Source organism: Peromyscus leucopus, chromosome 16_21 (assembly GCF_004664715.2).
Source record: "Peromyscus leucopus breed LL Stock chromosome 16_21, UCI_PerLeu_2.1, whole genome shotgun sequence".
In the NCBI taxonomy this organism is placed as follows: domain Eukaryota; kingdom Metazoa; phylum Chordata; class Mammalia; order Rodentia; family Cricetidae; genus Peromyscus; species Peromyscus leucopus.
Window position 1 is genome coordinate 72,252,778 of NC_051084.1, and position 27,548 is coordinate 72,280,325.

Genomic DNA, 27,548 nt, shown 5'->3' on the forward strand with positions numbered 1-27,548 from the left:
AACTTACCAATCTTAGTTATTTTCCCTAGGTAAATAGTGATCTTTTTAGGAGTCACTCACACAACTTCAGAATTCTTTGTACTAAATCCATCAGTGTTTATTAATGGAATCTAACTACCCTCTCATATTATGTGATTTTTGTAGAACACTTTTTTTTTCAGTAGGATATAAAGAAACAAATTGTACAAGCATTAAAAATTATGATTCAGGCTTAAGGAGAAAAGTAAAAGAATACCTTTAAAAAGGGAACTACTCCTCTGTACATTCACAGTCTCACCAATAAAACCATTTCAAAAGGTGGGACCAGAACTAGTGTTTCTGAGCCTTAGAAACTGGGGCCTGAAGGGGAAGCTGTGTTTACAAACTCACATGAACAAGTTTGTGGAACATTGGTATCTGCAGGGAAAGTCAAGAAAGCTCTTTACCCATAAGGACTTTTCTGGTGGCTATCAAAGCAAGGTGTAGTGAATTGATTATAGTGGCTGGTTCATTGACATCACTGTAAATTTCAGAAGAGGTCATTTCCACCCTGGCAATGTAGTGTGCCTGTGGGAGTCTTGAGTTAGTGACATAAATCAGGCTCAGTAGTTTGGAACATGTTTATTGAGTTTTGATATTTTTTGTAACATTTGGAAGTTGAATAAAATTATCTCTGAAGACCCACCCAACTAGATCATCATTTGCCTATAAAGAACCAATTTCTAATGGATTAATATAACCCAGCCTTGTGCTACAAGGGCAGAAGTGGAAGAACTTGCTAGTCTGTGTACTTCATAGAAGCCACAAGAGCACAGTTTTCAGGCCATGACTGTCAATGATAGTCACAGAATAGGCCATTTATACTAAAGGGAAAATGGGAAGAAAAGTATAGCTAATGCCTCTCTGCCCTAGTCTCCAAAACTCTAGACATCAGAGTGATCTAAAAAAAATTTTGATGATAACAGTGAAACACATAAGTAGATCAGAGTAAATATGCAATCAGAGTGACGTCAGCTAGTAGGAGGAGGAAGCATGAAGTGTACTTTTCTTTATTCTAGCTTCATGTCACAGTAGTGTGAATGCTGCTGACAGATTCAATAAAAATAAGCAAAAAAAAAATCAATCAGCAAAAAACTCCTTAGTAATTCATTGCCCACCTTCAGAAAAGCACTTTGCTCTGTTATCATCCTTAATTTCTTCATGGATATTGCTCTCTTGAGAATATATCCTATAAATACAGCTTGAGACACCAATCTCTAATTGTTTTGTATGAGTGGTGTAGATTTTACTTTGGAAAGATTTTTCATTTGAGCAGTTTGAAATAATAGATCTGTAAGCTATAATAGCAGAATTATAATTCATAGTTTTCTAACACTTGGATGAGCTTTAATGCAGTCCTCATAGCAGACCTTTGAAGTTAGACAGAGCAGTTTGTCTCCCTCTCTCCAGTAGATTGGGAAAGAGTCAAGGCCACAAGCATATACACTGTCTATAAACTAGTTAGGGTGGCTTCTGGACCTTCTGTCTACTTCCTCTGTCCTGAGAGGTCCTTCTGCTGTAGCCTGTACACTATGTATAAATTAGCTAGGGTGGCTTCTGGACCTTGTGTCTACTTCCTCCGTCCTGAGAGGCCTTTCTATTTTTCTAAAAACATCAATTTCCAAGTCAGTGAGGACTCCCTTTTGAGTCAGACCAACACTTTCTATTTTACCTATACATAACCTACTTTTGTCAGTTATTTGTCAGGAATAATTCATCAATTAACTTTGTAAATTAAATAAAGAAAATATCTCCTTCAAAGGGCAAGTCTCTTCTAGGACCCCACACTGATTCTGATCTAGATAAAACTCACTTACCTGCTTATTTATGGAACTTGTATCTACATATATACAAACTATAGCCAGTGATCTATTTTAGCTGCCATTTTTATGGTGAATTAACCCTACCACTTTACCTTAAATACTATCTAATTCCTTAATTTTCTGGGTCAGAATTCCCTTAAAACTTGTTTCTACCTTCAGATGTTAGGAAATTAAGATGACTTAGCAAAGAATCTGGTTAATGTAATAGAAATGCAGATTCTAAACTGAGCTATTCAGACCCTGGTTCTGATTCACATTTTCTTTATCACACTGGAACTTGTGAGCAGGTTTCCAAACATAATCCACTAAATGAAGGTAGAAGGATAGAAGGAGGGTGGTCTGAAAAAATAAGAAGTGATTAACAACACTTTCTAGCTAGTAGTTCAAATTTAAAAAAAAAAAAAATTAAACCCAGTTAGAAACAAAAGTCATAGAAAATGTGAACATATTGTGTTCTTTAAATAACCAGATGTTCTCTCCTTCCTGGAGGCACTAAGGGCTAGGAATGAAGGTTTAAAACTATTGTTTCAAGTTAACTGTGAATTTTGAAAAGCTGTTTTTACCCTTTAGCAAATAAAATTCTAGTACAGAAATATAAGCAAAGTAATTTTCATTTTTGGTGCTCTTATTTGTGTTGTACACTGAAGTGTTATCCTTACAACAAAGACTTATTATCATTGAAATACAGTACATGGATTGCCATTTTAGATTATGTAGTAAGAATTTGACCAGTTCCATTTTTTGAAGAGAGAATATTCAGAGAAAATTTCCTAGTAAGTTTTGGGTTCTCTTGGCAGTGTCAAGTGCTGTTAATAGGTGAAAACTACTAGATGTGGAGCAATTTTATAATTATCCTTTGCATAGGAACTTACTAGAAAAACATTATATAAAATGTTCCTGTTCTTGACCAATTTGGTCTGTCTTCTGTTTTAACTTGCGTTAAATTTTACTTTTTTTTTTTTTTTTTTTAATTACAAAGTATCTGAATTTCCAGTTTCAGATTTGGGCCTGGTACTTAAAATTTTTACTCATTTTATTTTTTTAAAAAACCCACTGTAGTGCCGGGCGGTGGTGGCACATGCCTTTAATCCAAGCACCCTGGGGACAAAACCAGGAGGATCTCTGTGAGTTCGAGGCCAGCCTGGTCTACAGAGTGAGTTCCAGGAAAGGCACCAAAGCTACATAGAGAAACCCTGTCTCTCCAGACAAAAAACAGAACAAACAAACGAACAAACAAAAACCCACTGTAGTTATAACATTGTTGCCACTGCATAAATAATGTAAAATACATAAATGATGTAAAAAAAAAAAAAAGAAAGAAAGAAAGAAAGAAACTACTTATACTGAAAAAAAATGGTGCAAGTATTGGGAAAGTTTGTAACAGGGATTTGTGATTTTTTTTTTCATTACTGTTTGAAATACTAAGACCCAGAGGCTTTTCTGACCATCACTGGTGTTTTAAGATAGATCATCACCTATAATGTGATAAAGATACCTGTAACCCCTGCTGGCGACCATGTGTCAGGCCCTGACAGTACTTCTTAGTCTGTTGTCTTCAACATGTGAAGAGAATATACATTTTAGTAAGGGCATTGTGAAAATGAACATGTACATTTTTTTTTTCTGATCCAATTCTTAGACATCATGAATTCTATCCACATTCCATATGGAGGCTGTAGCCTCTTCACAGAAACCTGGAAGGTCATGGCTACCAATGTACTAGTCTATTAACCCTTCATGTATACAAAGTGGTAGTCAAAATACCATACAGCCAATGTAGCAGGGGCCGTTACCAGTCAGAACTGCCAGGAACCCAGGAGGGAACTCCTAAAGACTTTCTAATGCATAAAGGTCAGCTCTTCTTCTAAAGGTTATTTTTGCCCATGCATGTATAAGTGGTGCCACAGCTTAATAACAACACTAGCTGGAGGCTGGCTGTTCCTTGTATGGTTGTAAATGCATAGAATATAGGAATTGTGACACAAGACTTTCATCCTTTTAGTATCCAGGGCCACATCTTAATGAAAGAGATAGTTAACTTTCCTAGTTTGCAGCTAAAAATACTTTAAGGAAACAACTCTTTCTAGAAGTCATTTTTTAAAAGATCAAATTAGCTGGCTAAGATCCCTTTGGTTGGAACATGGAAACCATGAGAAAGAGTGTTTGCATAGTTTATATTGATTAAAAACATGGGCCAGGAGCCAGGCCGTGGTGGTGCACTTCTTTAACCATGGCACTGGGGAGGTAGAGGCAGGTGAACCTCTGAGTAACTTGTCTACAAAGTGAGTTCCAGTACAGCCAAGACTACAAAGAGAAAACCCTGTCTCAGATAGATAGATAGATAGATAGATAGATAGATAGATAGATAGATAGATAGATAGATGAGAGGGAGAGAGAGAGAGAGAGAGAGAGAGAGAGAGAGAGAGAGAGAGAGAGAGAGAAAACAGCATGTGCCAGAAGGTCTTAACTAATCGACCATAATAGGTGAAGGTGATCTTATGAGGCCATTCCTTTCATTTCCTAATTGGTGCCTTCTTCATGGACTTCAGACCTCTTGTTTGTGGGAGACACTTAAAACACTCAGGAGAGAAATGAATGGCTAAATAAAAGGGGTAACATGTAATGAATGTAACAGCATATAAAATATAATCCTTTTTCTATAAATATTATTTTAAAAGTTTTCAGAAATTGAGAAAGCTAATTGTAACATTCATATGGAAATGGAACCCAACTTAGAAAACTACAAATGATCTTGAGAAAGATAAAGAGAGCTAATGAACTCATACTTCCTGTCTTAAACACCTATAATCGAGCTGGGCAGTGGTGGCGCACGCCTTTAATCCCAGCACTCGGGAGGCAGAGCCAGGCGGATCTCTGTGAGTTCGAGGCCAACCTGGGCTACCAAGTGAGTCCCAGGAAAGGCGCAAAGCTACACAGAGAAACCCTGTCTTGAAAAAACAACAACAACAAAAAAAAAAAACACCTATAATCAAGATGGTGTGGTATATACATTAAAGCCATATACAGACAGTGGAAGAAAATGGAGAGAGAAGAGAGTTCAGAAACAATCTTTTTTAATTAATTATTTTTCCCAGCTCAACCACATTTTCCCCTCCCTCCTTCCCTCCCAGGCTCTCCCTCCTCTCCACGCACATCCACTCCTCCTCCTTTCTCTTCAGAAAAGGACAGGCCTCCCATGTATATCATCCAGTCATGGCAGATCAAGTTGCAGTAAGACTAGGCACCTCCTCTCCTATCAAGGCTGGATGAGGCAACATAGAAGGAGAAAAAAGGTCCTAAAAGCAGGTAACAGAGTCAGAAGCAGCCACTGCTCCCCTGCTAGGAGTCCCACAGATGACAAAGCTACACAACTATATCGCATATGAAGAGGGCCTACGTCAGCCCCATGCTTGCTCCCTAGTTGGTTCAGTCTCTGTGAGTCCCCTAAGAGCCCAAGTTAGTTGATGCTGTAGGTTTTCTTGTGGTGTCCTTGGCCCCTCTGGCTCCCATAATCCTTTGTCCCCCTCTTCCAAGGACCTGCCAAAGTCTACCTGATGCTTGGTTGTGGGTCTCTGCATCTGTTTCTATTGGTTTCTGAGTGAAACCTCTCTAATGACAATTGGGCTAGGCAATGATCTATGAGTACAGCAGAATATCATTAGCAATCATTTCATTGACGTTTTTTTTTTTTTTTTTTTTGCCAGTCATGTTTGGTTCTTTTGTAGGTCTCTGGGCTGCCCAGGCTGTCCACTGTCTGGTTCCTGGCCCTTCAGACAGTGTCAGGGCTTCCTCTCATGGCATGGGTCTCAAGCTAAACCAGTCATTGGTTGGCCACTCCCATTATTTCTGTGCTACCTTTACCCCAGCATATCTTGTAGGCAGGACAAATTGTAGGTCAAAGGTTATGTGGCTGGGTTGGGGTCTCAGTTCCTCCACTGGAAGCCTGGCCTGGTTACAGGAGATGGCTAGTTCAGGGTCTGTATCTCCCATTGCAAGGAGTTTTAGCCAGGGGTCACCTTCATAGATTCCTGGGAGTTTCCATTTTATAGGTTTCTAGCTCATCTCAGAAATGACCCCTGATTCCATTTGTCTTTCCCAGTACTCTCTCCCTCCATCCTTCTCTACCTGATCCCTCCTGTTCCCACCCCCCTGTTCAGACCCGCCCCGCTCCCATCCACCAGTGACGTCTATTCTATTTCCCCTTCACAGTGACATTCATGTGTTCCACATTGAGCCTCCTTGTTACTTAGCTTATTTGGGTCTGTGGATTATACCATGTTTCTCCTTTACTTTAGAGCTAATATCCACCTATAAGTAAGTCCTTTTGACAGTACCCTTTGCCTTAGAGAAGCTTTTCTGTTTCACAAGTTCCCATTTATTAATTGTTGATTTTAGTGCCTGTTCTATCAGTGTTCTATTTAGGAAGTTGTCTCCTGTGCCAGTGCATTCAAGGCTACTTCCCACTTAATCTTCTGTCAAGTTTAGTGTATCTGGTTTTATGTTGAGGTCTTTGAGTCATTGGAACTGAGTTCAGAATCAATGTTTTGATTTATAGCTACTTGATTTTGACAGAGAAGCAAACAGTTCAACAAGGGAAAGAAGATTCTTTTGAAGAAATGACTTATATAAACATATGCACATGAGAGAGTGTGAGCCTCAACTTCATGACATAGGAAACTTGAACTGGGGTGCAGACAAAAGTAAAATCTAAAGCACTAGCCTCTCAGAAATAGACGTGGGAATAAATCTTTGTGATCTTGAGCTGGGCAATAATTCAGGGTTATAATATGAAAAGCAAAAGTGGTAGAAAAGAACGAATAAGTTAAATTTGATCAAATTAAAACATCTGTACTTTACAGAGCATCTCTAAGAAAATGGAAAAATGACCCATAGATGACAAGAACATATTGGCAAATTATTTGTCTTGTAAAAAGTCTTATGTCCAGGATATAGAAAGAATTTACAAATTGAAAATAAAAAGGCAACCCAATTCAAATTAGGTAAATAAGCTAAAGAGATATTACTCCAAAGATCAGCAAGTGACCCAAATGCACTTGACAAATGTTGAGTATAACTGGTCACCAGGGAAATGTAAATCACAATCATTTGATGCACATTAGAATATATGTAATGTTACAGAAAGATAACTGCAATGAGTGGAGCAAGCGTGGAGACCAGTTGATTTTTCTGTATTGCTACTAGGGATGTAAAATGATATATCCACTTTGGAAAACAGCCTCAAATTGTCCAGTATGAAGTACCATAGACTCAGCAATTCCACACATATGTGGAATCCAAGAGAAATTTAGATTGTGGTGATTGATGGCTGTACAACTTTTTTAATAGACTGAAACCCACTAGACTGTACCCTTAAAATGAAAGGATTTTATTGGGTATAAATTAGCTTTCAGTGAAATTTGCAAAAAAAAATGAAATATGTAAGGTTTGATAAATGACCCCCCCCCCAACACACAAATCACACAGTGATGCAGAAGGAAAGTATAGGATCCTCTATATTTCACATCCTTATACACTCTTAAAATCTGCCCCATAGGTTATTTTACTCTCCTGCACCCCTTAACAATGGTATTATCTCTGTAATAGGAAGGCCTATTTCTGATTTTTTTTGTACTTCCTTGCATTAACTAAATAAGTTTACCCATTTAATGTTACTTAAAAATATAACAGATGAAAAGTAGTATATACTTTTTTCACCTTCATTTTTGTGCTAATTATATCATGAATATTACAGGTTAAACAAGTATGCAGAAAACTATGATTATTGCTGAACCTGTTATTTTACTAAACTGTGTCATAACTGGTTTAGCTAGCCGTCAGACAGATCTTTGACTATCACAAGTTTCTAATTTTACTTAACTAATTCACACAAAGAATGCCCCTAGAATCACATTCCAGAAAGTTGTGCCTGATTTCAATTCTCAAACAAGTTTAAACTGGCAAAGTGTTCCATTTTCTGAGAATGTAGTTCACAGTTCTCCATGATGTTCTGTTAGTCCTTTACAACACTTCTCATGTAATACAAAAGTAGCCTACATTTTACCCATTCCCTGTATCTAAAACCTTTAGTGAGCTTCCCTTAGTTTAGAGTGGACTACTCAAGTTTCTCTGCTTAATGGATTCCTCTAATTCTTAGTTCAGATGCCCACTCTTATATGAAACAACCTGAGAATTTCCATGTTATTCCCCTCATACTATTTTTATAAGAATAATATGCTAATACTACACTTTCAAGTATTTTTCCTACCCTTATGATTAGTTTTACATATGCCTACCTTCCATACAGAATGTAAGTTTATGGGGGCCAGGCTCGTATTTAGATCATGGTAGCCTATCTCTAGTAATGTGTCCGGGTTATCCATATTCTCAATGAGTACCTAACAACAAGATAAACCAAGGAGCTTTCCAGAGTGTCTTAGTTATTTTTCTGTTGCTTTGATAAAACACTGTGACCAAGAGAACTTAAAAAGAAAGTTTTTAATTGCACGAATTATAGTTCCAGAGGACTAGAGTCTACATGGAAGAACAAAGGCACGGCATCAGGCACAACCAGTAACTCACATCTCACACTGTAAACAGGAGGCCAAGAGTACACTGGGAACAGCACAAGTCACCCCCAGTTACATACTTCCTCTAGCAAGGCCATGTCTAAAAAGTTTCACAAAGGGGCAAAATATTCAATCATGAGCCTAATGGGGCATTCTTATTCAAATCACCATATAGAGTCTAACTTCTAAAAAAAGATCTGTTGAGAAACAGGTGAGAATCAGCCATTTGCCTGGTTGCAGGACAGAAGATTCAGAGACAAGGCATTATTAAAAGCATGTACAAGTCTTTCTTTGGTACAAGACATGTATTTCAAAGATTACAAGATGACGCCATTACACCCATCTTAGAGATAGTCTCTCCCAAAGCTAGATGGCAATAGGTATGTTTCCCGTTGCTCTTATTGCTGGTCTGGATAAACAGAATTCTAACTTACTACACTCAATTACACATAGTCTTGATCATAAGCTCAGTAACAAATCCAGGGAGGACCACACTAAGAAGCCAGCATGTGAGTAACTCTGCATGACATCAGGCCATCATTGCTGGCTAGACCATCTCACTAAGGGACACTTTGATTGGAGGTGGGATAATACTTTGTGTTGTGAAGGCCAACATCAGCAACAGAGTTCACTTGTCTTAATTGGAGGGAATGGAATTGACTGGCTTTGATTATGTGTATATTAGTCAGGATTCTCACAAGTAACAGATTTTATAGAATGAATCTCTGTATATATGTAGATAGGGGATTTATAAAAATGACTGACAGGCTGTGGTCCAGCTAATCCAACAATGGCTGCCTATGAACAGAAGGTCCAAGAGTCCAGTAGTTGTCCAGTGCATGAGGCTGGATGTCTCAGCTGGTCTTCAGTATATGCCAGAATCCTGAAGAAGTAGGCTCTATGACCATAAAAGAATGGATATACTAGTGAGGCTAGAGCAACCAGGCAAAGAGCAAAAGCTTTGTTCTTCCATGTCCTTATATAGGCTTCCAGCAGAAGGTGTGGTCCAGATTAGCTCAAAGATCTGATTAGAAGTGGATCTTCCTGCTTCAAATTGAGCAAAACCCCTCTCAGGTGTGCCCCTCTATTTTTTGTTTGTTTGTTTTTAGTTAATTCCAGATGTAATCAAATTGACAACCAAGAATAGCCATCACAATGTGGTATGAGATTTTGTTTGGGTCTTCATTAGGAGTATTACCAGAAAACTATGAGAAGGTATATATAATTTTAAAACCAAAAATGTATCATTAGCCAGGCAGTGGTGGCGCACGCCTTTAATCCCAGCACTCGGGAGGCAGAGACAGGCGGTTCTTTGTGAGTTCGAGGCCAGCCTGGGCTAACAAGTGAGTCCCAGGAAAGGCACAAAGCTACACAGAGAAACCCTGTCTCGGAAAAAAAAAAAAAAAGTATCATTAAATGGGAGAGGGGAGTGGTTGTTTAATTTCTAGGAGAAGAGCAGGAAGAGCAAGCCAAGAAGAAGGAAGAGGGGGCAGAGCTAGAGTGAAAAGGATATGGGAAGAAACAACCATTCATGTGTCTGCCTCTAAATACTTTCTGTGTCGGACATTGTGTTTCAGCCATAATTTACCCTTCAGTGTCTTATCCTATAGGATGGTAGAGTCAAATAATTACATGCAGCAATGCTGTGTCTGCAAAAAGTGCTTAAGAATGGAGCTATAGCCTGGTGGTGGTGGCACACGTCTTTAATCCCATCACTCTGGAGGCAAAGCCAGGAGGATCTCTGTGAGTTCGGGTCCAGCCTGGTCTATAGATCAAGATCCAGGACAGGCACCAAAACTACACAGAGAAACCCTGTCTCAAAAAAAAAAAAAGAATGGAGCTCTATGTTATCATGGAACAATACAGGGGTTTTGTCTTCCAAAGGGATTGAGAAAAGATTTCTCCAATGGAACGGCAATTTTTCATCAATGGCAATGTGGTGATGGAAGGATGAACTTACTGCAGTGTCCATTCTCCGAGGTCTTAACAGCTATTACAATTTGATTTCGTTTGCTAGACTATCCTATTTAGTGATAAATAATATCTATCACTTTAAACTGTCTGTACAACTACACAAAAAATAGCACAGTAATATATTTTACGATTTCATTACTTAATTATATGACTGGGATATTTGCAAAATCCAGGTGTTTAAGAATCTGCTTGGCATGGTAGCACATACCTTTAATCCCAACATTCCAGAGGCAGAATCAGACAGACCTCTGAGTTCAAGGTTGCCCTGATCTACACAGGGAGTTCCAGACTATTTGAGAAGATACAATAAGATCTTCTTTCAAAAAACCAAACCAAACAAACAAACATGCTGATCTGTGAAGCACCTATTAAGTACTGAATTCAAAGAAATAAATAGCTTGATCATGCCACAAAGGAGCCTTAAGCCAATGTGAGCCATACCATACAAGCCCATTTATAAATGGTACCTCATAGACACAAGGTTTTCATGGCAAACTTAGCACCGTTTTGTAGATAAAAGAACAGGTTCTGAATCATTTGTAATTTGGACAAAGTCACACAAGACAGTAAGTGAAGAGCCAGAAACCAAATCCAGTTCTAGCTTTAGATCTCTTCTATTAACACACACTAGTGGTTGTTGTCATGTATGAGGGGTCAGGAAGATGAAGAATGCTATTCATTATTAGCTCAGATTTCTTTCTGGAGAAGAGAAATCTCAGCTCCAAGTCTACAGCTTGATACATTTTTTAACCTCCAGTTTTATGTTTTAGTAATCAGTTTATGCTTTCAATATTTGTTCACCATTTTCTACATCTCTCGGAACTTAGAATCAAAACTGAGCATATTATTTTAATAGGGATATATTAGGAAAATGCTACATTATCTATGCTGTTTTGTTTTGAAACATGGTATCAATCTGTAGCCTCCATTATCCAACTCAGCCCAGGCTGAGTTCAAAGTCATGGCAGTTCTTACCTCACCCACTCCAGTGCTGGGGTTATGAGCCACTATGCCCAGCTTACCTTGTTTTTAAAAATAACCACATCTCAGTTACTAATACCACCGTGTTGCTTATTTGTTTTTAACCTAGGACTTCAAACTGTCTCTATCTTTTCGGTTTACTTTTCAGCCGTCCATACTCTGTCTGTTTCATCCCCATCCCCGTTAAGGTCAGAAAGAACACTTTTCTTTTCCCTTCAGTATGAACCATACATATGTCAACACCTTTCCAAAGAGTTATTATTTTTCACTAATAACTTCTGTGGTCAATGAATTATCTACCCACAAGCAGCGCTAATTACATCTCTATTGAATGACTGTATCTTAAAATGCATGCTGAATTTTTTTTCCAGTAAACACTATGAAATATAAAGTTGAGAAAATTGTCAAAAAAAAAGTTATAGGGAACACTGCAGAAGAAAAGATGGAAGATTCTAAGAGCCAGAGGCCCAGGGAGTTTGCTGTGAGAGTGTGACTCCCAGTAATGTCAGGAACTTCGCCCATAGTCTCGCCAACACGACTGCCTAACCGGGAGCTGGCAAGGATGACACAGCAGACCCCCAGACTGGACGGGGAGCCAGGGTTGCAGCCTACCCAGAGAACTCCAGGCTTCTAAGAGATGCTGAGAGGGAGAGACAGACCCAGGGAGGAGCACACCGGGTGGTCATCCAAGACCAAACAGTCAGCCTGAAGACGTGTGTAAGGGTGACGGTGTACAGACTGAGCGGGGTGTTAGGAATGTGTGTATTCACGTACACTTATGCACGGAATAATGATAGGAGACCATGAATTTGAAAGAGACCAAGGAAGGGTACACGGGAAGGTTTGGAGGACAGCAAGGGAAAGGATTTGGAGGACAGCAAGGGAAAGTATATTATGATCTCAAAAACAAAAGAAATTTAACTAACCAAATAATTTTAAAATCTCATCAAATACATGGTTGTGCTCGGTTCCTTTTCCAAGTCTCATTGTGTAGGACTTCAGTTATTTTACTTTCCTATTTAAAAGGGAAGAAATCGGGCCACAGTCTCTCAAACTAAGGTTCTCAAGTCCACTGAGATCCATTTGTGAGAATCTAGAAAGCCTAAAATTAGTCTTAAAGTTATTGTTTTTATTCTTATTTGAATTTAATAATTATTAGAAAAGAGAGAATCATTCTCAGAAACACAAATAAATTTCAGACTCTTTAAACCACTGCAGTGGGCCCTGCCCTCTGCTCAGTGGACACCAAAGAAGAGGAAGGGGAAGAGTTGGGTGCAGGCAAAGAGCAGGCCTGCCTAAAGGGAATGCTCTGAGGCCCAGTAGTCACGAAAAAGAAAAGTTTAACAGTGAGATTCCTACTGTCCGTATATATAAATATTAAGTATGGCGTGGTCTTGGGGAGTATGGTTCTCTGGCATCTGTCTGCATGCTAAGTTCAAAAATGAAGAACGTTAGAAAAAAGAAAAAATGGTTCTTTTCTGGTGTCTGTTGTGTGAAGTCAGAGTTGTGCATAATGCACAGGTGCTTTAACTGATTCTCACCGTCTGAGACCTTGGCTGCCAGGAGAAACATGGGCTTGTCTCACTAGGGGTTTCCTTTTAGTTGGTGTAGAAAATGAGGCTGGCATGGGTTCATAGGTTTTGTGTCTATATTTGCCCAATTAATGTTGGTTTTGCTTTCTTGTTTTTAAACTTTCTCTTTTATCTAAATTTTTTTTTATTAATTGCTCTAAGACTTTTAATATGCTGGGCAGTGGTGGTGCATGCCTTTAATCCCAGTACTCAGGAGGCAGAGCCAGGCGGATCTCTGGGAGTTCGAGGCCAGCCAGGTCTACAGAGTGAGATCCAGGACAGGCACCAAAACTACACAGAGAAACCCTGTCTCGAAAAAAAACAAACAAACAAGACTTTTTAATACTCAATAATTATATTATATTCATATTCTATTTCTAAAATGGTACTTCCTATCAAAATATGTAGGCAGTATTAGTATTTGCAAGAGATCATTTTAATTTTGCTGCTGAGTTAGTAGTCTAACATACTACCAAATTAGAAATTTTTATGTTCCTTATTTTCTTAGGTGAAATTCTATTAACTTGACAAATGCATTATATTCATACCTTTTAGATTTTCAAATGTTTTTTTTTAAATCCTACATTTTTCAAAATCTGATGTATTATAAATGTATTGTATAGTAGGCATTTGAAATCAGTTCACAGTATTGACTATTTTTGTTTGTTGTTTACTTTACAAAAAGACCATTTGCTTATATGGGGAAGATATATCTTGATTCACTACTCAGCATATACTTCACTACTATAGCAAAGTGAGTATTATGCTCAATCACAAGTAATGTATGAGACTGAAGTCCTGGATAAATAACAGGGAAGGAGATAAGTTACAAATTCTGACATTTACAGTAATGTCCAGACAATAATTAATAATCAGTGTGTGTGTGTGTGTGTGTGTGTGTAAAACAGAATTCAGTGAGTGTGTGGGGTTCTAATGCCTGCCTTTTTGATCTCTGTATTTGTAGCTAATGATGGGGCAGTGTGTGTAGTAATAAGAGACAGAGTGGTAAGACCTGTGAACCCTCTAGCAATCGGTGAATATCAGATCACAGAATTCTCCAGCTTTAATTACAGGCAAAAGAAAAGGCACAATTAGCATTTTAATATAGAAATATCTTAGGCTTTAGGAGAATTATGATAAATCTAATGCTGCCTAGTGAACCAAAGAGGGGATATTACAACAAACTGTCTCCTTAGGAATATTTGTTTAAATAAAAGCAACAATACTTCATCCTTATCTCTTTTGGATAGTGATCTCCATTTCAGGCTGTTCTTTGTTCCAGCTCTAAAATACCTTTAGTTTGGTTTTGTTTGTTTGTAATTGGTAGTGTTTGCTTTCTATAAAACTGCAATAGAAAAACTGTTTGCTTGACACCAGCAGGACAGTTGTTGGGTGAGTGTCTACTTTGCAGTTTCCACTCACTCTCACTACGGCATCGCTAACATGGATGTGGTAAGGGTATGTCAGTCACAGCACACTAAACTAACTCCTTTGCCATGGCTGAGGCTCCCCCCTCCTATCCTAAACACCTGCAACATATGTTTGTATAACCCTGGAAAGCTTTGCCGTTAGAGTCCTGAGAAATTCCCCTAGAGCTTTTTGCTTATAAACAGCTGAGCAATTCATTTTTTTAATGACGGTTGCCTTTCCCCTAACATTGAAGCAATAATATATTCACTAAAATAAAGGTCTCATTTTTCATCAAAGAAAAACACTCTACATATTTTTACAGTGCTGTTTCTCCTTCAGAGCCTTAGTTTTTCCCCCTTTACTAATCTGGCATGCTATAAAAATTAAGGATTGGTAGCAAGAAATTAGAAGAAAGAAAACTGAGTAATTCATTTGCCAGGTATTTTCCTCATACCAAACACATATGCTACAAACATAAAGTTCTCCTTTTTTTTTGTTGTTGAACACTATAGGAACTTTTTTCAATTTAGTTTAATTTAAAAAATCATGGTCAATAAACTATAAAATGGCAATACTTTGGACATACTATAGGTAATCATTATAATTATTTAAATCTCATAAGCTAACAAATACTGAATAGTATGATTTTATATCTTTTCAAAAATTTATAAATATATATACTCCTATCTAATAATAAGACAGTCTTCTTCCACATACAAAATGGATGTGACACATCTTCCTTTGATTTTTATCAGGCTCGGAACAAGGAAGATTGTTGTGTACCATCTGGTAGTTATCTGCACTTCTTGCATTATCTTGTAGTTAGTTATTCTTCCTATGGATTAGCACTTAAATATTTGTATTGAGTATTGAAATGCTGCTGTCATAGGTAGAGTAGGCAAGAGGGGAGGAGCGTTGCATACTACAAACAGATTTAACTTAAAAGGCACCACAGGGCTGACTGCTCAGCATTCAAAGTCCTGGTTTTCTGAGACAGCTCCCTTGGCTAGAATTACATTAGAAAGCAGGTAACTATCACAATGAAGACCTAAGAGGTCTAACTAACCATAACTCATAGATGATTTTATCTCTTTAGTTGATTCTTGTAACTGAGCCTTTTTGGAAGTTGTTTGGGGCCTTGCTGAAATAATAAAAGCATTTTGAACAGCCAGAAGCCCACTGCACAATGTAGCTTTGTTGTTTGGTTTTCCTTCTCAGACTTTGATGTCCACTGCTATCAATTTTGCTTCTGCAAGACTTTAATGTGATTCCCCATATCCTAGCCTATCCATACCTGTGTGTGTGTGTGTGTGTGTGTGTGTGTGTGTGTGTGTGTGTGTGTGTGTGTTACTAAATATATAAATGTAATCTATTTAGGCCATATAATGTTTCTTGTATGTGTATATTTTCAGGGCTGACCATTTAGTATTGGGTAACTAATTCTTGTACTCTTCCCTGGGGAAGGCTATTTCTCCGGCTCTCTTCATTCCTTAGTTTCCTACAGTTGTTTATCTAAGTTGAAGCCTTCTGAACTTTCTCCCTTTCACATTATCGTGTCTGTTGGTGTCACTCTTGTTCAGGACATGTTTACACGGCCAGTGTTGGTGAGACTATATGGATATTGTTTCTCTGACATTTAGGAGACACAGTCTCACAGAAAACTTCGGTTCCTTGGATTCTTACAATCTTCCCATCCCCTCTTCCACAATGATCCCTAAGCATTAGGTGCAGGTGTGTTATAGATGTATCACTTGGGACTGGGCTCCACAGCTCTGCATTTTAATAGACTGTAGGTTTGTGTAATAGTCTCCATCTGTTGCAGTTTTCTTGCTGATGAGTAAATAAATATACTACACTATCTGTGAATATAAGGACAAATAGTAAGAATGTTGTTAGGTATTATGTTGGTTTAGTAAAGTGCTGGTCATAGATCTTCTAACAACCGTCATTCACCAGTGTTGAGCAGTTAGCTAAGCTTCTAGTATAAGACATGGCTTCCCTCTTGTTGAGCTGGACTAATTAGAGAGCTGTTGATTATGACTAAGGTATGCATGCCACTGCTGCATCCTTAGGGTTATGGCACCATGCTGGTCATTGTTGTGCTTAATTCGCATCATAGCTGGGTAGGGCTATTGGCTGTTTTTCTCCTTTGGAAGCTTCTGGTACCATGAAACCTAGTCCTCAATGAGGAGGCTTTCAGGTCAGATCCAGCTTGGGGCCTCTGAGTCATTTGTCTGAAGTGCATGGTGCCTTCAGCAAGAGGGCCTTACCTTCCCCCTCTGGGAGGCAGCCAAAGACAGTAACAACAGTGTACAATGTATGAGGAGTCTCCTGGACATCCCTGCCCAACAACCCAAAAGAGGACTTGACATTCCTGGTGCTGGGGTTTTGTTAGCCAGCTAATGGCTCTTGGGAAGAGCATTGTCAGCCCAAATGGAAAAGTTGCATTTAAAGTATGTGTGTGTAACTGTACACGGACTTACATATGTTGTAGGTATTTGTAGGTAGACAGTTAAGAGCATACTTCCTTATAGTCTTTCATTCTTACTTTATCCTCTTTTCTGCCCTCCCTCATCTCTCCTTTTCCCATGGACCCTTCAGATCACTTGAACCCCACTGTTCCCCTGTGTTGCTCCTCCCCCAACCCCCACAATGGTTTCGGTTTACATTCCTAGTTTCTGCAGTTACTCCAGCTCATTTACTCACATCTGAAGATTTGGAGCTAGGAACATGAGCTGAGAGAGAGCATACAACATTTGTCTTTCTGGGTCTGGATTATTAGTTCAGTTTTTGTTTGCTCTTTTGTTTTTAGATGTGAAAGTATTCCAAAAATATTTTGACTTTAAAAAAACATATTAAGAGCAGATAAACTAACAATTAATTAAAAGGAAAAACGGAAGTAAATTACAAAACTACAGCAGAATTTTAATATGTAGAGGTACCCACGTCCTCGTTACTGTTGACGTCTGTACAGTGATTCTCAGTCAGGTCAGTGAGCACAAGCCACATGCAGCATCCAGTGTGTGAATGTGTGACTGTCTCAATGGAAACATGGCTTAAGTGTGAAATAAAAGACTGGATTTCAAAGACTTTCCATAAAGAAAGAATGTAAAGTATATCCTTAATAAATTTCTCCACAGTTAAATTTAATTTCATTTATTTAGTGTATGTGTATGTGTGTTTAAATATGTCTGCTAGATAATTTTTAATTTTTAAGTTTTGTTCTTGTGGCACGCATTATATTTTTTCATAATGCTTGTCCAGACCATCTGTATGTCTGTGTTTTTGTTTTAGAAATAACACCATCTTAACAGGAAATCTTTTGAATAATTTGAACAGCAATTCCTTTTTTTATTTTCTTGGTATTTCATATGTAGTTATTCAATATCAACATCTCCTTTTGACTTCTTGATGTTGTTCCCAGCACTGCAGTCCTTTACACTATCCCTTTGATTCTAGAAAGTCTCCTAGGAATTTAAAGTGATAGTTACCTTCACTGTCTCGGTGAAGGCAATACTCAGCTCCGTTCTGAGTCACATCTTGTTACTAATAATGGCCTTGAATGCTTAGATAGATCTTCCTGGTCCATGGGATTGCTCCTTTATTATTTTCTGACAAAAAGTAGCATGATCCTTTATTAGTTTGTGAAAAGTCAGAAAATAGAAACCTGTTACATTAGCAAAAACAAAATGCTTTCTAGGTAAAGAATAAGGAGCAGAATCAGTCGTGAATTACAGTCTTGTGGAAGTTGCTTTTTAAAATAGATCATGAGTGAACTGTCAGTTTGCCAGGGTCTTTAACCTCTATTTTATTTTTCCATTATACTTGGGTCCAGGTTGTCATCAGCTACCATGAGTAACCTATGTAATTCCTAGAGAGAGAAAAGTTGCAGTTAGACATAATAGTATGGTCATCATGGAAGCACCCGTTATCTTCATCAAGGCAATTCAGATCTGATTATTTAAAAATCTGTGTTGAATACCAAACCAATGGGATAGTAGCTGTAGCTAAATCATGGGATTGTCATTTCTGTCAGATGATTAGAGTTGCCTTGGAAGAGATACGAGCGGTTGAGCTGCGTAAATACTCTCAACAGAAGAGGAAAGGTCTGTCTGTCATGGCTAGTGAGACACAGCTTGTTAGCTTGATGAATCTCCAACTATTGAACCTTAACAGTTATATTCCCTCTCCACCCAACACCAGCATGCAAGCATATCAGTGTTTCAGAATTATGTCTCCAAGGGATATCTAAGCATATTGGTAATTTTCTAGTAAGGTAAAATTCAGCCATTCTGTGTCTTAACTAGATCTCTCAGAGAAGAGTGCATGCTCTATTTTAAAGACCTAGGTGTTACCTAAATTAAATGCCTGAGTGGACATTAGAAAACATTTAGAAGTTTATAAAACATTTAGTGGGAATGTATGCAATTTAACATGTTAGACATTGTGCTATGCATTTAAATTATGGCATAAATATATTAAGATTTTGTAAAGTATAAGCATATTTAATTTTTATTTGTCTGTGAGGAGCTTGGTACATTTAACTAATTAATAGTTTTAAAAGTAGCTGAAAATTTAAATAGACATACCCAATCTAGTGATTTAAGGACATTCCTGTCATGGCTGTAAACAATATTAAATGGCAGAAAGAAGCAGTTTTTGCTTTTATGGAAAGAAGTGTACATTGGTGAATTTACACTTGTCAGTTTAATGGTCATCCTGATATTTCCATTGTCGACATATTCTGAGCACTTAGTAAACTCATGAATAAGATTAGATGACCTAGAAATTGTTAGCTCTAAAGGAATTCATTTTAGGAGGACTCAGTGTGCCATCTAGTGGACATATTTAGTTTTCTGGTCATCAGATGTTCATGATTATTTTTATTTTTCCTGCTAAGTGCATTTGTCTGGACACCTTGTCCCTCGGCTTTTTTTGATTGTTCATGTTTGTGTTACAGATCAAGAAACTTTACAATTTTGCTATAATTGTATATCAGTTTTGAAAATTGTATTTCAAAGTGACTTAAAGCATCAAAAACCAATCTAATGGCAATGATCTATTTGAGGAACAACACAGGTTAAAAATAAAGTATGTTTGGATTTTTTCAGTTTTGATTAGCTAAGAAAGAACCAGTTATATATTATATATGTATAGAACATTAAAATGGTCATTTTAGTAATTTCTGTCTTTTTATTTTAACTTATTGTATTTCTTTTTCTTTAGAGAAATCCAAGGCCTGTCACTTACCAGTTCCACCCCAATTTAGATTACTACAAGGCCCGTGGAGCAGACTTTATGAATAAAAGCCGGTAAGTCCCTTGCCATTGACGGCAATTATGAATCACAGTGTCAGAAGTCATCAGAAACTTCTGTGTATTTCTTGAGGATTATTTTCTAGATTTAACATGCTAACGCTGGTGTGTAATGAATCTTTGTTAAATAGATTGTCGAAGTTCTTTTAGGCATTATAAAACATATTTTTGTAACAGTGGTAATGTGAATTAATACAAGCACTATAGTAATCCATATGGAGTGCCCTCAGTACGCTAAGACTAGGTCTGCCTCATGACACTCCTGCACCACTCCTGAGTATGTATCTCTGGGGCTCCAAAACATCATGTTACAGAGACACTTGCCTATCAGTATTTATTATATAACTATTTGTAATAGTTAAGTTATGGAGCTAACCTAATTGTCCAACAACATAGAGGTGGATAAAGAAAATGTAACGTGTATACACAATTGAATTTTTTAAGCCACAAAAAGACTGGGAAAGGGGAGAAGAAGGCAGTATGGGGGAATATACTCAACATACAACATACACTTAAATGGAAAAATGTCCTTTTATAACACAGTATCATGTACAATGAATGCATACTATGAATTTTTTTTAAATATACCAAAAATACATTTTGAAGTTATCAGCTTCATTTTTCTAACACTAATAAACCCGAATAGTTTCTACTTGGTATAATCTCTTTCTGGATCTTCACTGTTAAATGAAAAGAGGCAGTTCTATGATATATTTTTAAATTATTTCAGTAACAAAATTAAAATTGCATTTCCCAATTGGCTTTAGAACTACAAAATAAGCTTATAAATGCATCTTGTGTGATCGGTGATTGCATACATAGAACTCTTAAGGGTCACTGTAGGAATAAAAAACATTAAAATCATACTTTTAAAAGAAATTAACATTGGCATAAAGGGTTGATGAACAGTTCTGTTTCTTCATAATACTATACTTAGATGTCTCAAGAGTTAACTTGTCAAACCAGAACCATTTCAAATTAGAATGCAATTTCAGAGTTTACTCTAGAAAACAATGTTAGCAATGATAAATGCTGCCAAGTTGTCCAAATTTTTTTCTTATTCGTTTTCCAGTGTGTTAACTTTTGTTGAGAATTCCAGCAGCCTAAATATACATTTATCGGGTGCATGCATACAGCGCGTTCTGTATTAAAATGACTGCCACTTCGGAACTGATAGCTTAAGAGCTGGGGGAATGTACAACAAAGAGACTGACTTTTAAACTGAAATCTGAACCCTTTTATTACAACAGTCAAAACAGTATAATGCTACTACAAAATTACGCAGCCTTGATGGAAATGTTTGTCCCATAGTTTAATGTAATTATGAAACAAGTTCCATAGCCCTTGAGAGTTATCTGGAGCTCTGTTATATTTGTTCATTTCATCTAAGTCTTGTTTCACAACTAGTAACTAGTTCATTTAATTCAACAAATTTTATTGAATGTTGGACTCTGATTATTTTAGGCACCAGAAGTACTATATAACAATCATACTCAAATCCCTGCCCTCGGAATCTTACTAACCATTCACTTGAGTTTCCTCCTCTTTATGTCAGGTAAATATACAAAAATATTTAGATTTTGTGTGTTTGAAAGAAAAAAGAATATTACCTTCATTTGTTATATAAGGTCTTTTTATCTGAAGACCCTTCTGGTTCTTGCCAAATAGACTACTTTCCTGAAACAGCCAAAGAAATCTCCATTGACAGCGGTTCGTATTCTATTGCCACTTCCCCGTGTCCAGAGTTCCCTTTGCCCTCAGTCCTCCAGTCTTGTGGGGATCTGTGCCATTGTCTCCTTCCCTGCCCTTCTCTCCACTCCTCCACCACAGCCACACTGGCCTCTCACTCTTCCCTCAGCTTGGATGTTGGCACTTTGTCCCTGCTGCTGAGTACTCCCCCCACCTGACCTTGCCAGGCCCTCTCGGGACAGCCCTGCCTAGTACCACCTCTGAAAGGACACTCCCTATTGCCAGGCTGTCTTCTCCTTGTCTGCTGTCCCACTGCCTTTTGAGAATTCATGTTTCAAAGTGCCACCATCCTTCTTGGTATCTGTCATTTTTTGCCCATGATACCCTTAGCCAGCTGAGGTCAGGTACTTCTATCCTCACTCCCTCATGTCACCTGGGAAGATTTGAGAGAGGGAAAACACTCAACAAGTACTCACAGTGTGTGTGTGTGTGTGTGTGTGTGTGTGTGTGTGTGTGTGTTTCTTTTTTGATACTCTATTTCCAACATCACTCTCCCACAAATGTTCTGTGTACCCTTTCCTTTCTGTCCTTTCATGGTTTTATTTTACTGACTTAACCTGCTGTCCTTGAATTTCTCTTGTGTGGATATTGATGTTTTTTTACACACTTCCTTGTAAGCATACTGAGATTCTTATACAAATATCAATTGATGGTTAGAAGAAAGGTTTTTCATCATCTCTTTTGAAATTTTAGGGGTTTTTTAGATTTATTTTTTAATTTTGTGTATCTGTGTGTGCCTGTGTGAGTTTGGGTGCACCACATTATACAGGTACCCACAGAGGTCAGAAGAGAACTTCAGACACCGGAACCAAGGCCCTCTGGGGGGGGGAAGGGGGACGGGGGGGGGACAGGGGGGGAGTGCTCTTAACCACTGTGCCATCTCTACAGCCCTTCTTTTGCTATTTTAAAGCTTCAAGTTGAAATTGGGTCCATTTTAAATGTCATTCTTATTACGTAGAAAATATCAGAGGCCAGCGAACTAGGAAGGAGTTAATAGATGGCAATGGAGATGTTGGCAAAAACATATTAAAATAAATTCCAAAGGACATGCTACGAAGAAACCAGAAATAAAGAATAACCTGCCTTTCTAACCAACAACCTTAACTAGTAATGGGGAAGTTACTGATGAATTGAACTGTGCAGCATTTTTTAATGTTTATTATGCTTCTGTTCAATTATCTGTATGTGTATATATATGTATGAGAGTGTGCACATGCCACAGCTACCATGTGGAAGACAGAATACAACTCGAGAGTCAGTGCTGTCTGTCCAGGGTTGTCAGGCTTGGTGACAAGCACCTTTGCCCACTGAGCCATCCCTCTTGCCAACAATGCAGTGGATGTTTTTGAGTAGATGCACTCAAAATATAATACTCTGAATCAAAAGGCAAAGACAAAATACAGAATGTAATAACTGACAAAGTATCAAATTATTAATGAATAAAGAACATACATGGTTCATTAAAAAGCACAATGTCTTCTCTGTCAATGCCGTGCTCTTTTTCCTTCCTCTCTTCCTCTGAATGCCAAGACCCCTTTCCAAGCTTTTGTGTCTTTACTCATTCGCTATAGAACCTCAGTTTAGGTCATGACTTTGCTTCTCATTAAGGCCCCTAATTTATGTCTTCAATTTTATCCCTTCTCTAGACTCACATAGTCCACTGTTTATTTATTTCCTTAGATTTCCAGTATACAGACTCAAATGTAACACTTTTCAGAATGAGTTCTTGATTTTCACCTCCATGCCCATAAACCCATCCCCCGTGCTGCGGGACAATTAACAAGACCGAAGTGGAACTCCATCATGGGAAGCAGTACTACCCAGGTTTCTTAAAATTGCCTCCAACTCCTGTTCTCTCTCATGTCACACATGAAGTCCACCAGCAAATCCTCTTCAAACTGTGTCCTGTAACAAATGACTTTCCTCTCTGTACTGCCAATATCAACCACATCAACAAATTGCTCACCTCGCCATTTGGCTCCCTGCTAGTCTTTCTGCTTCTCTCTCTCTCTTTTTTTTTTTTTTTTTTTTTTTGCAGACCCTTTTCTACCCAGCAGCCAGATTTCTATAAGTCAGAGTATGCCATCCACTCCTTAGAGCCCCTTAAAACCCCTAAGACAGATCTAACAAACCTTTCTCATGCCCTGCAGTGCAGGTACTGCCTTGCTGTCTGCTGTCTGTCCAGCCTCATTACACATGTTCACTGGGATTCAGGCATAGAACGGCCTGCTCTCTGCTCCTCATGCACATGACCTGTTTTTTTCCCACGCCTGGGGCATTCTTCTCAAGAGTCCATATGGTGCACACTACTCAGTTTCTGTTCAAATTCCTCCTCTTCAGAGAGGTTCCTTCTCACCGTCTGTATACAGTACTAGACCCCTTCACTCTCTGTCCTTGGTTATTGTTTCTGTACTTTTTATATCAAAACTGCATAAAGTAGTATTGTATTTATCTGTCTATATATCTATTTATTTATGTGCTTATTTATTGTGAGAATGTTTCTGTTTGTTTCCTCTACTAAATACAAACTCCATAGTTGTGTTTTTAAATGCACTGCACCACTGTTGTATAGCACTATCCTCCAAGCCAAATGGCCTACATCTTAAGGAGTTCTGCTGTGTCTGCTTGCAAACATCATCTCAGCTGGTGTGGTTACTGATGACATTCCCTGTAGATAAGGGGGTGGGGAGAGTCATGGGATCTTCACTTGAGTATCCAGCCATTCTTCCCATTCTTCCCAACTAATTGTATGCAGTTCTGCCCTGATTGTTCAGGCCCTCGGGGGTTTTAGAGAAGGGCTAGGGGGGAAAAAAAAGACTAGAAGAAGGGGCTCAATAGATGTGGCTGTATGAAAGTCATCTTCCATGCTGTATGAAGATTTTCCAGTGTAGCTACTGTGGAGTCACCCACATGCCTGCGAATAACCCCTTGTCTGTGTTCTGTAAGCAGACCCAATAAACTCACTGGTTCCCAGGGTGAACTTTGATTGGGACCATGCCCTACTTTGTAACTGGAACCTTAGGAGGAGGGGAAGACACTGGATTTTAACAACAGCCACCTAATGTTGGAAGGTCCTCTCAAGATACTGAAGGAAAAAAGGATAATAATCAATATCACCCAGCTTCAAAATCTGTAGCCTATACCAGCAACCTGCCTGAAAAGTATATTTGTTAATAGTGGCACAAATGTTACGGGAGTAACCACCCACTTATAGATTGTATTTAAGGCCCACTCCATAAGGTAGAACCCATACCTGACATTGCTGAAGTGGCCAGGAACCTGAGACTGGGTCTTGGGCCTAAGGGAAAACCTGCTATAATTATTCTGCTAAAGGAACATAGAAATAAAATTATTCCTGATGACATATTTCTCATCCAACAGCAGAGAAGCTCCTTCTTGCAGAAGATGATAATTACACAGAGACCTACACCTGGACAGTGTGCAGAGTGTGAGAGACATGGATCACTCATTCTCAAGTGTGCAGAGTGTGAGACTTGGAGCACTCAGTCTTAAGTGTGGATTGTCTTCATGAAACCGAGAGTCTTACCCACTGTGTGTGTGTGTGTGTGTGTGTGTGTGTGTGTGTGTGTGTGTGTGTGTGTGTAAGTAAACAGTATCTTGTAGCAGATATTCTAGTCCTCTGGCTCTCACAATCTTTTAGCCACCTTTTTCACACTGTTTCCTGATATCTGTGGTTACTCTAGGTTATATAGTAGTATTTTTTGATGAACAGGAAAAAAAAAAAACTAATTTTGATGAAGTGAGTTTTCCCTGGTTTCTCTTGTGGGGTTCCCAACACTATCCACCAGATGCAGTGATTTAGTAGAGAATCTAGTAATGCTCATGCTTATGAAGTATTACAGAAAGGGAGTACAAATTAAAATCAGGAGTAAGAGGTTGGTACCTAGGGAAAAAAAAAAAAAGATGCAAGCTTCCAGCAGTAGTGTATGGCAATACATTAGAGAACCAGCCGAGTCTTAGTGCCACCTTACGTGTTTTTATTGGAGGTCCAGTCATGTAGGCAAAGATTACTAGTAGTGACTAACCTGAGCTACTCAGTCTCCATCTCTCCAGAGGTCCTCTGACATGGGGGCTAGGTAGGGAGGAGGAATTGATCTGGGAGGAATTGGGGGGGGGGCAAGGAGTAGAGCATGAATATGATCAAGAGGTCCACCTGATAAGGTGTGTCACAGGGTCTGGGCCAACAAAAACATGTCTTTCCCACAAACCCATTGTCACTCCAAACTATTCTCAGACCCTCCTTTCAGGCAAGAAGCTTGGAGGTGATATTCTAGAATTCAGGATTCAGTCAGAGGCCAATCCTGAACACCATTGAAACAGACAGTATTAGGACAGTCCAGAACTGCTAAGATGATGCTGTACCACAGAGATCTGTGTTTGTCTAGAAGTTGAATGCTACTGCTATTGGTGTTTAAGTCTGTAATTCACTCAGTTTAGTTTTTGTAAATGGAGTGAAGAGTTGAGGTTTATTTTTTTATATAGTGCCTTAGTTACTGTTTTATTGCTGTGAAGAGATACCATGACCAGAGTAGCTTATTAAAAAAAGCATTCAGCTGGGGGCTTGCTTGCAGTCTCAGAGTCCATGACCATCATGGTGGAAAGCATGGCAGCAGGCAGGCAGGCATGGTGCTGTAGTAGTAGCTGAGAGAGCTCACATCCTGATCCACAGGTATGAGACAGAGAGGCCAAGACTGGGCCTAGTATGAGGTTTTGAAAACCCAAAACCTACCCCTAGTGACACCCCTCCTTCAACAAGACTGCACTACTAATCCTTCCCCAAACATTACCAAAAGGGACCAAGCTTTCAAATATAGGAGCCTATGGGGGCCATTCTCATCCAAGCCACCACGCATGCACATCCAGCTTTTGAGTACTGGTTGTTTAAAGGCTTTTCTTTGTCCCATTGAATTAAATTGAATTTTTGGTTGAAAATTAGTTTGCCACATGTATCTAAGTTGCTTTCTAGACTCTGCCCTTTCTCTTATAAGACACTGGACTTCCCTTATGAACATTTTAGTAACTGTTAACTTTTAGGTAGGCTGTCTTCTCAACTTTCTTCCTTTTCCTCATTTTGGCTGTTTTTGGTCTTTGAATTTTCAGGTAACTTTTATGATCAACACTTGGATTTGTACAATTTTGGAAAGATTTTGGGCAGGAGTAACATTAAAACTGTAGGGACATTGGGAAGAACTTACATCTAGGAACCCAGATTCTATCTTTGTTTAGCTAGACTTTCACTTCACATTCTTAGCTATTTAAAAAGTTAGTATTGCAGACATCTTACCTGTTTTTGTTTGGTTTTTTTGTTTTGGTTTGGTTTGGTTTGGTTTTGGTTTTCGAGACAGGGTTTCTCTGTGTAGCTTTGGCTGTCCTGGATCTCACTCTGTAGACCAGGCTGGCCTCGAACTCACAGCGATCCACCGTGCTCTGCCTCCCAAGTGCTGGGATTAAAGATATGTGCCACCACCGCCCAGCTTACATATTTTTTAAATAAAAAAAAATTAACTCTCCTCCTTTTCTATATCTAATGTATGCCTTCATTTAAAAAAAAAATATTACTGTTGTCTTTTATGAACTCACATTTTCCTTATTCTTTATTGACTTCATTACCCCTGCCTTTGGGCTCTAACAGTTAGTTCTTGATACATGATTAACGGCAACTACCCTGAATTTTTGTGAAGGTGTTTGGCAATTCTCAAATTGTGGAGAGAGTGCAGAGAAAAAAAAAATTCTCAGTAAGTGAGCAAATTAGAAGTATGTCCTCTTCCATTTTTATGTGTCCTTCTAAGCCAGAGGCTCTTTGCTTGACCCCTAAGACCGTAAGTGTAAGCTATGGTTACATATTGAACGATTCATATGGCTCTGGTGTATGAGGCCAGACAGTAAGGGAAAGACACTCAAGAAGAGAAGTATTTCCTGTAGATATATCCTCGGAAGGTTAATGTTTTTATATCCTATGATTAATCTATAGTTGCTAATTACATGTTATTGTTAGTTTAACCAATGTTATAAACTATTCAGACCCAATTAGGTAAGCTCCAGGGTGTACCTTATACCTATCCATTTATCAGTGCTAACCTTTTTATTCATAATAATTACTATCTCTTTTGAGATAGTATA

General features: G+C 38.4%; 1 protein-coding gene across 19 annotated transcripts in view; it reads left to right on the forward strand.

Annotated features, from left to right (window-relative positions):
• Nucleotides 1-27,548, forward strand: part of Tbc1d5 (TBC1 domain family member 5) — a 451,848-nt gene that overhangs the window by 351,697 nt on the left and 72,603 nt on the right. For all 19 annotated transcript variants that reach the window (XM_037199956.1, XM_037199955.1, XM_037199959.1 and 16 more), the window contains one exon: nucleotides 19,570-19,655. In XM_037199956.1, the coding sequence (XP_037055851.1) occupies nucleotides 19,570-19,655 (86 nt within the window). The remainder of the gene's footprint in view (nucleotides 1-19,569; nucleotides 19,656-27,548) is intronic.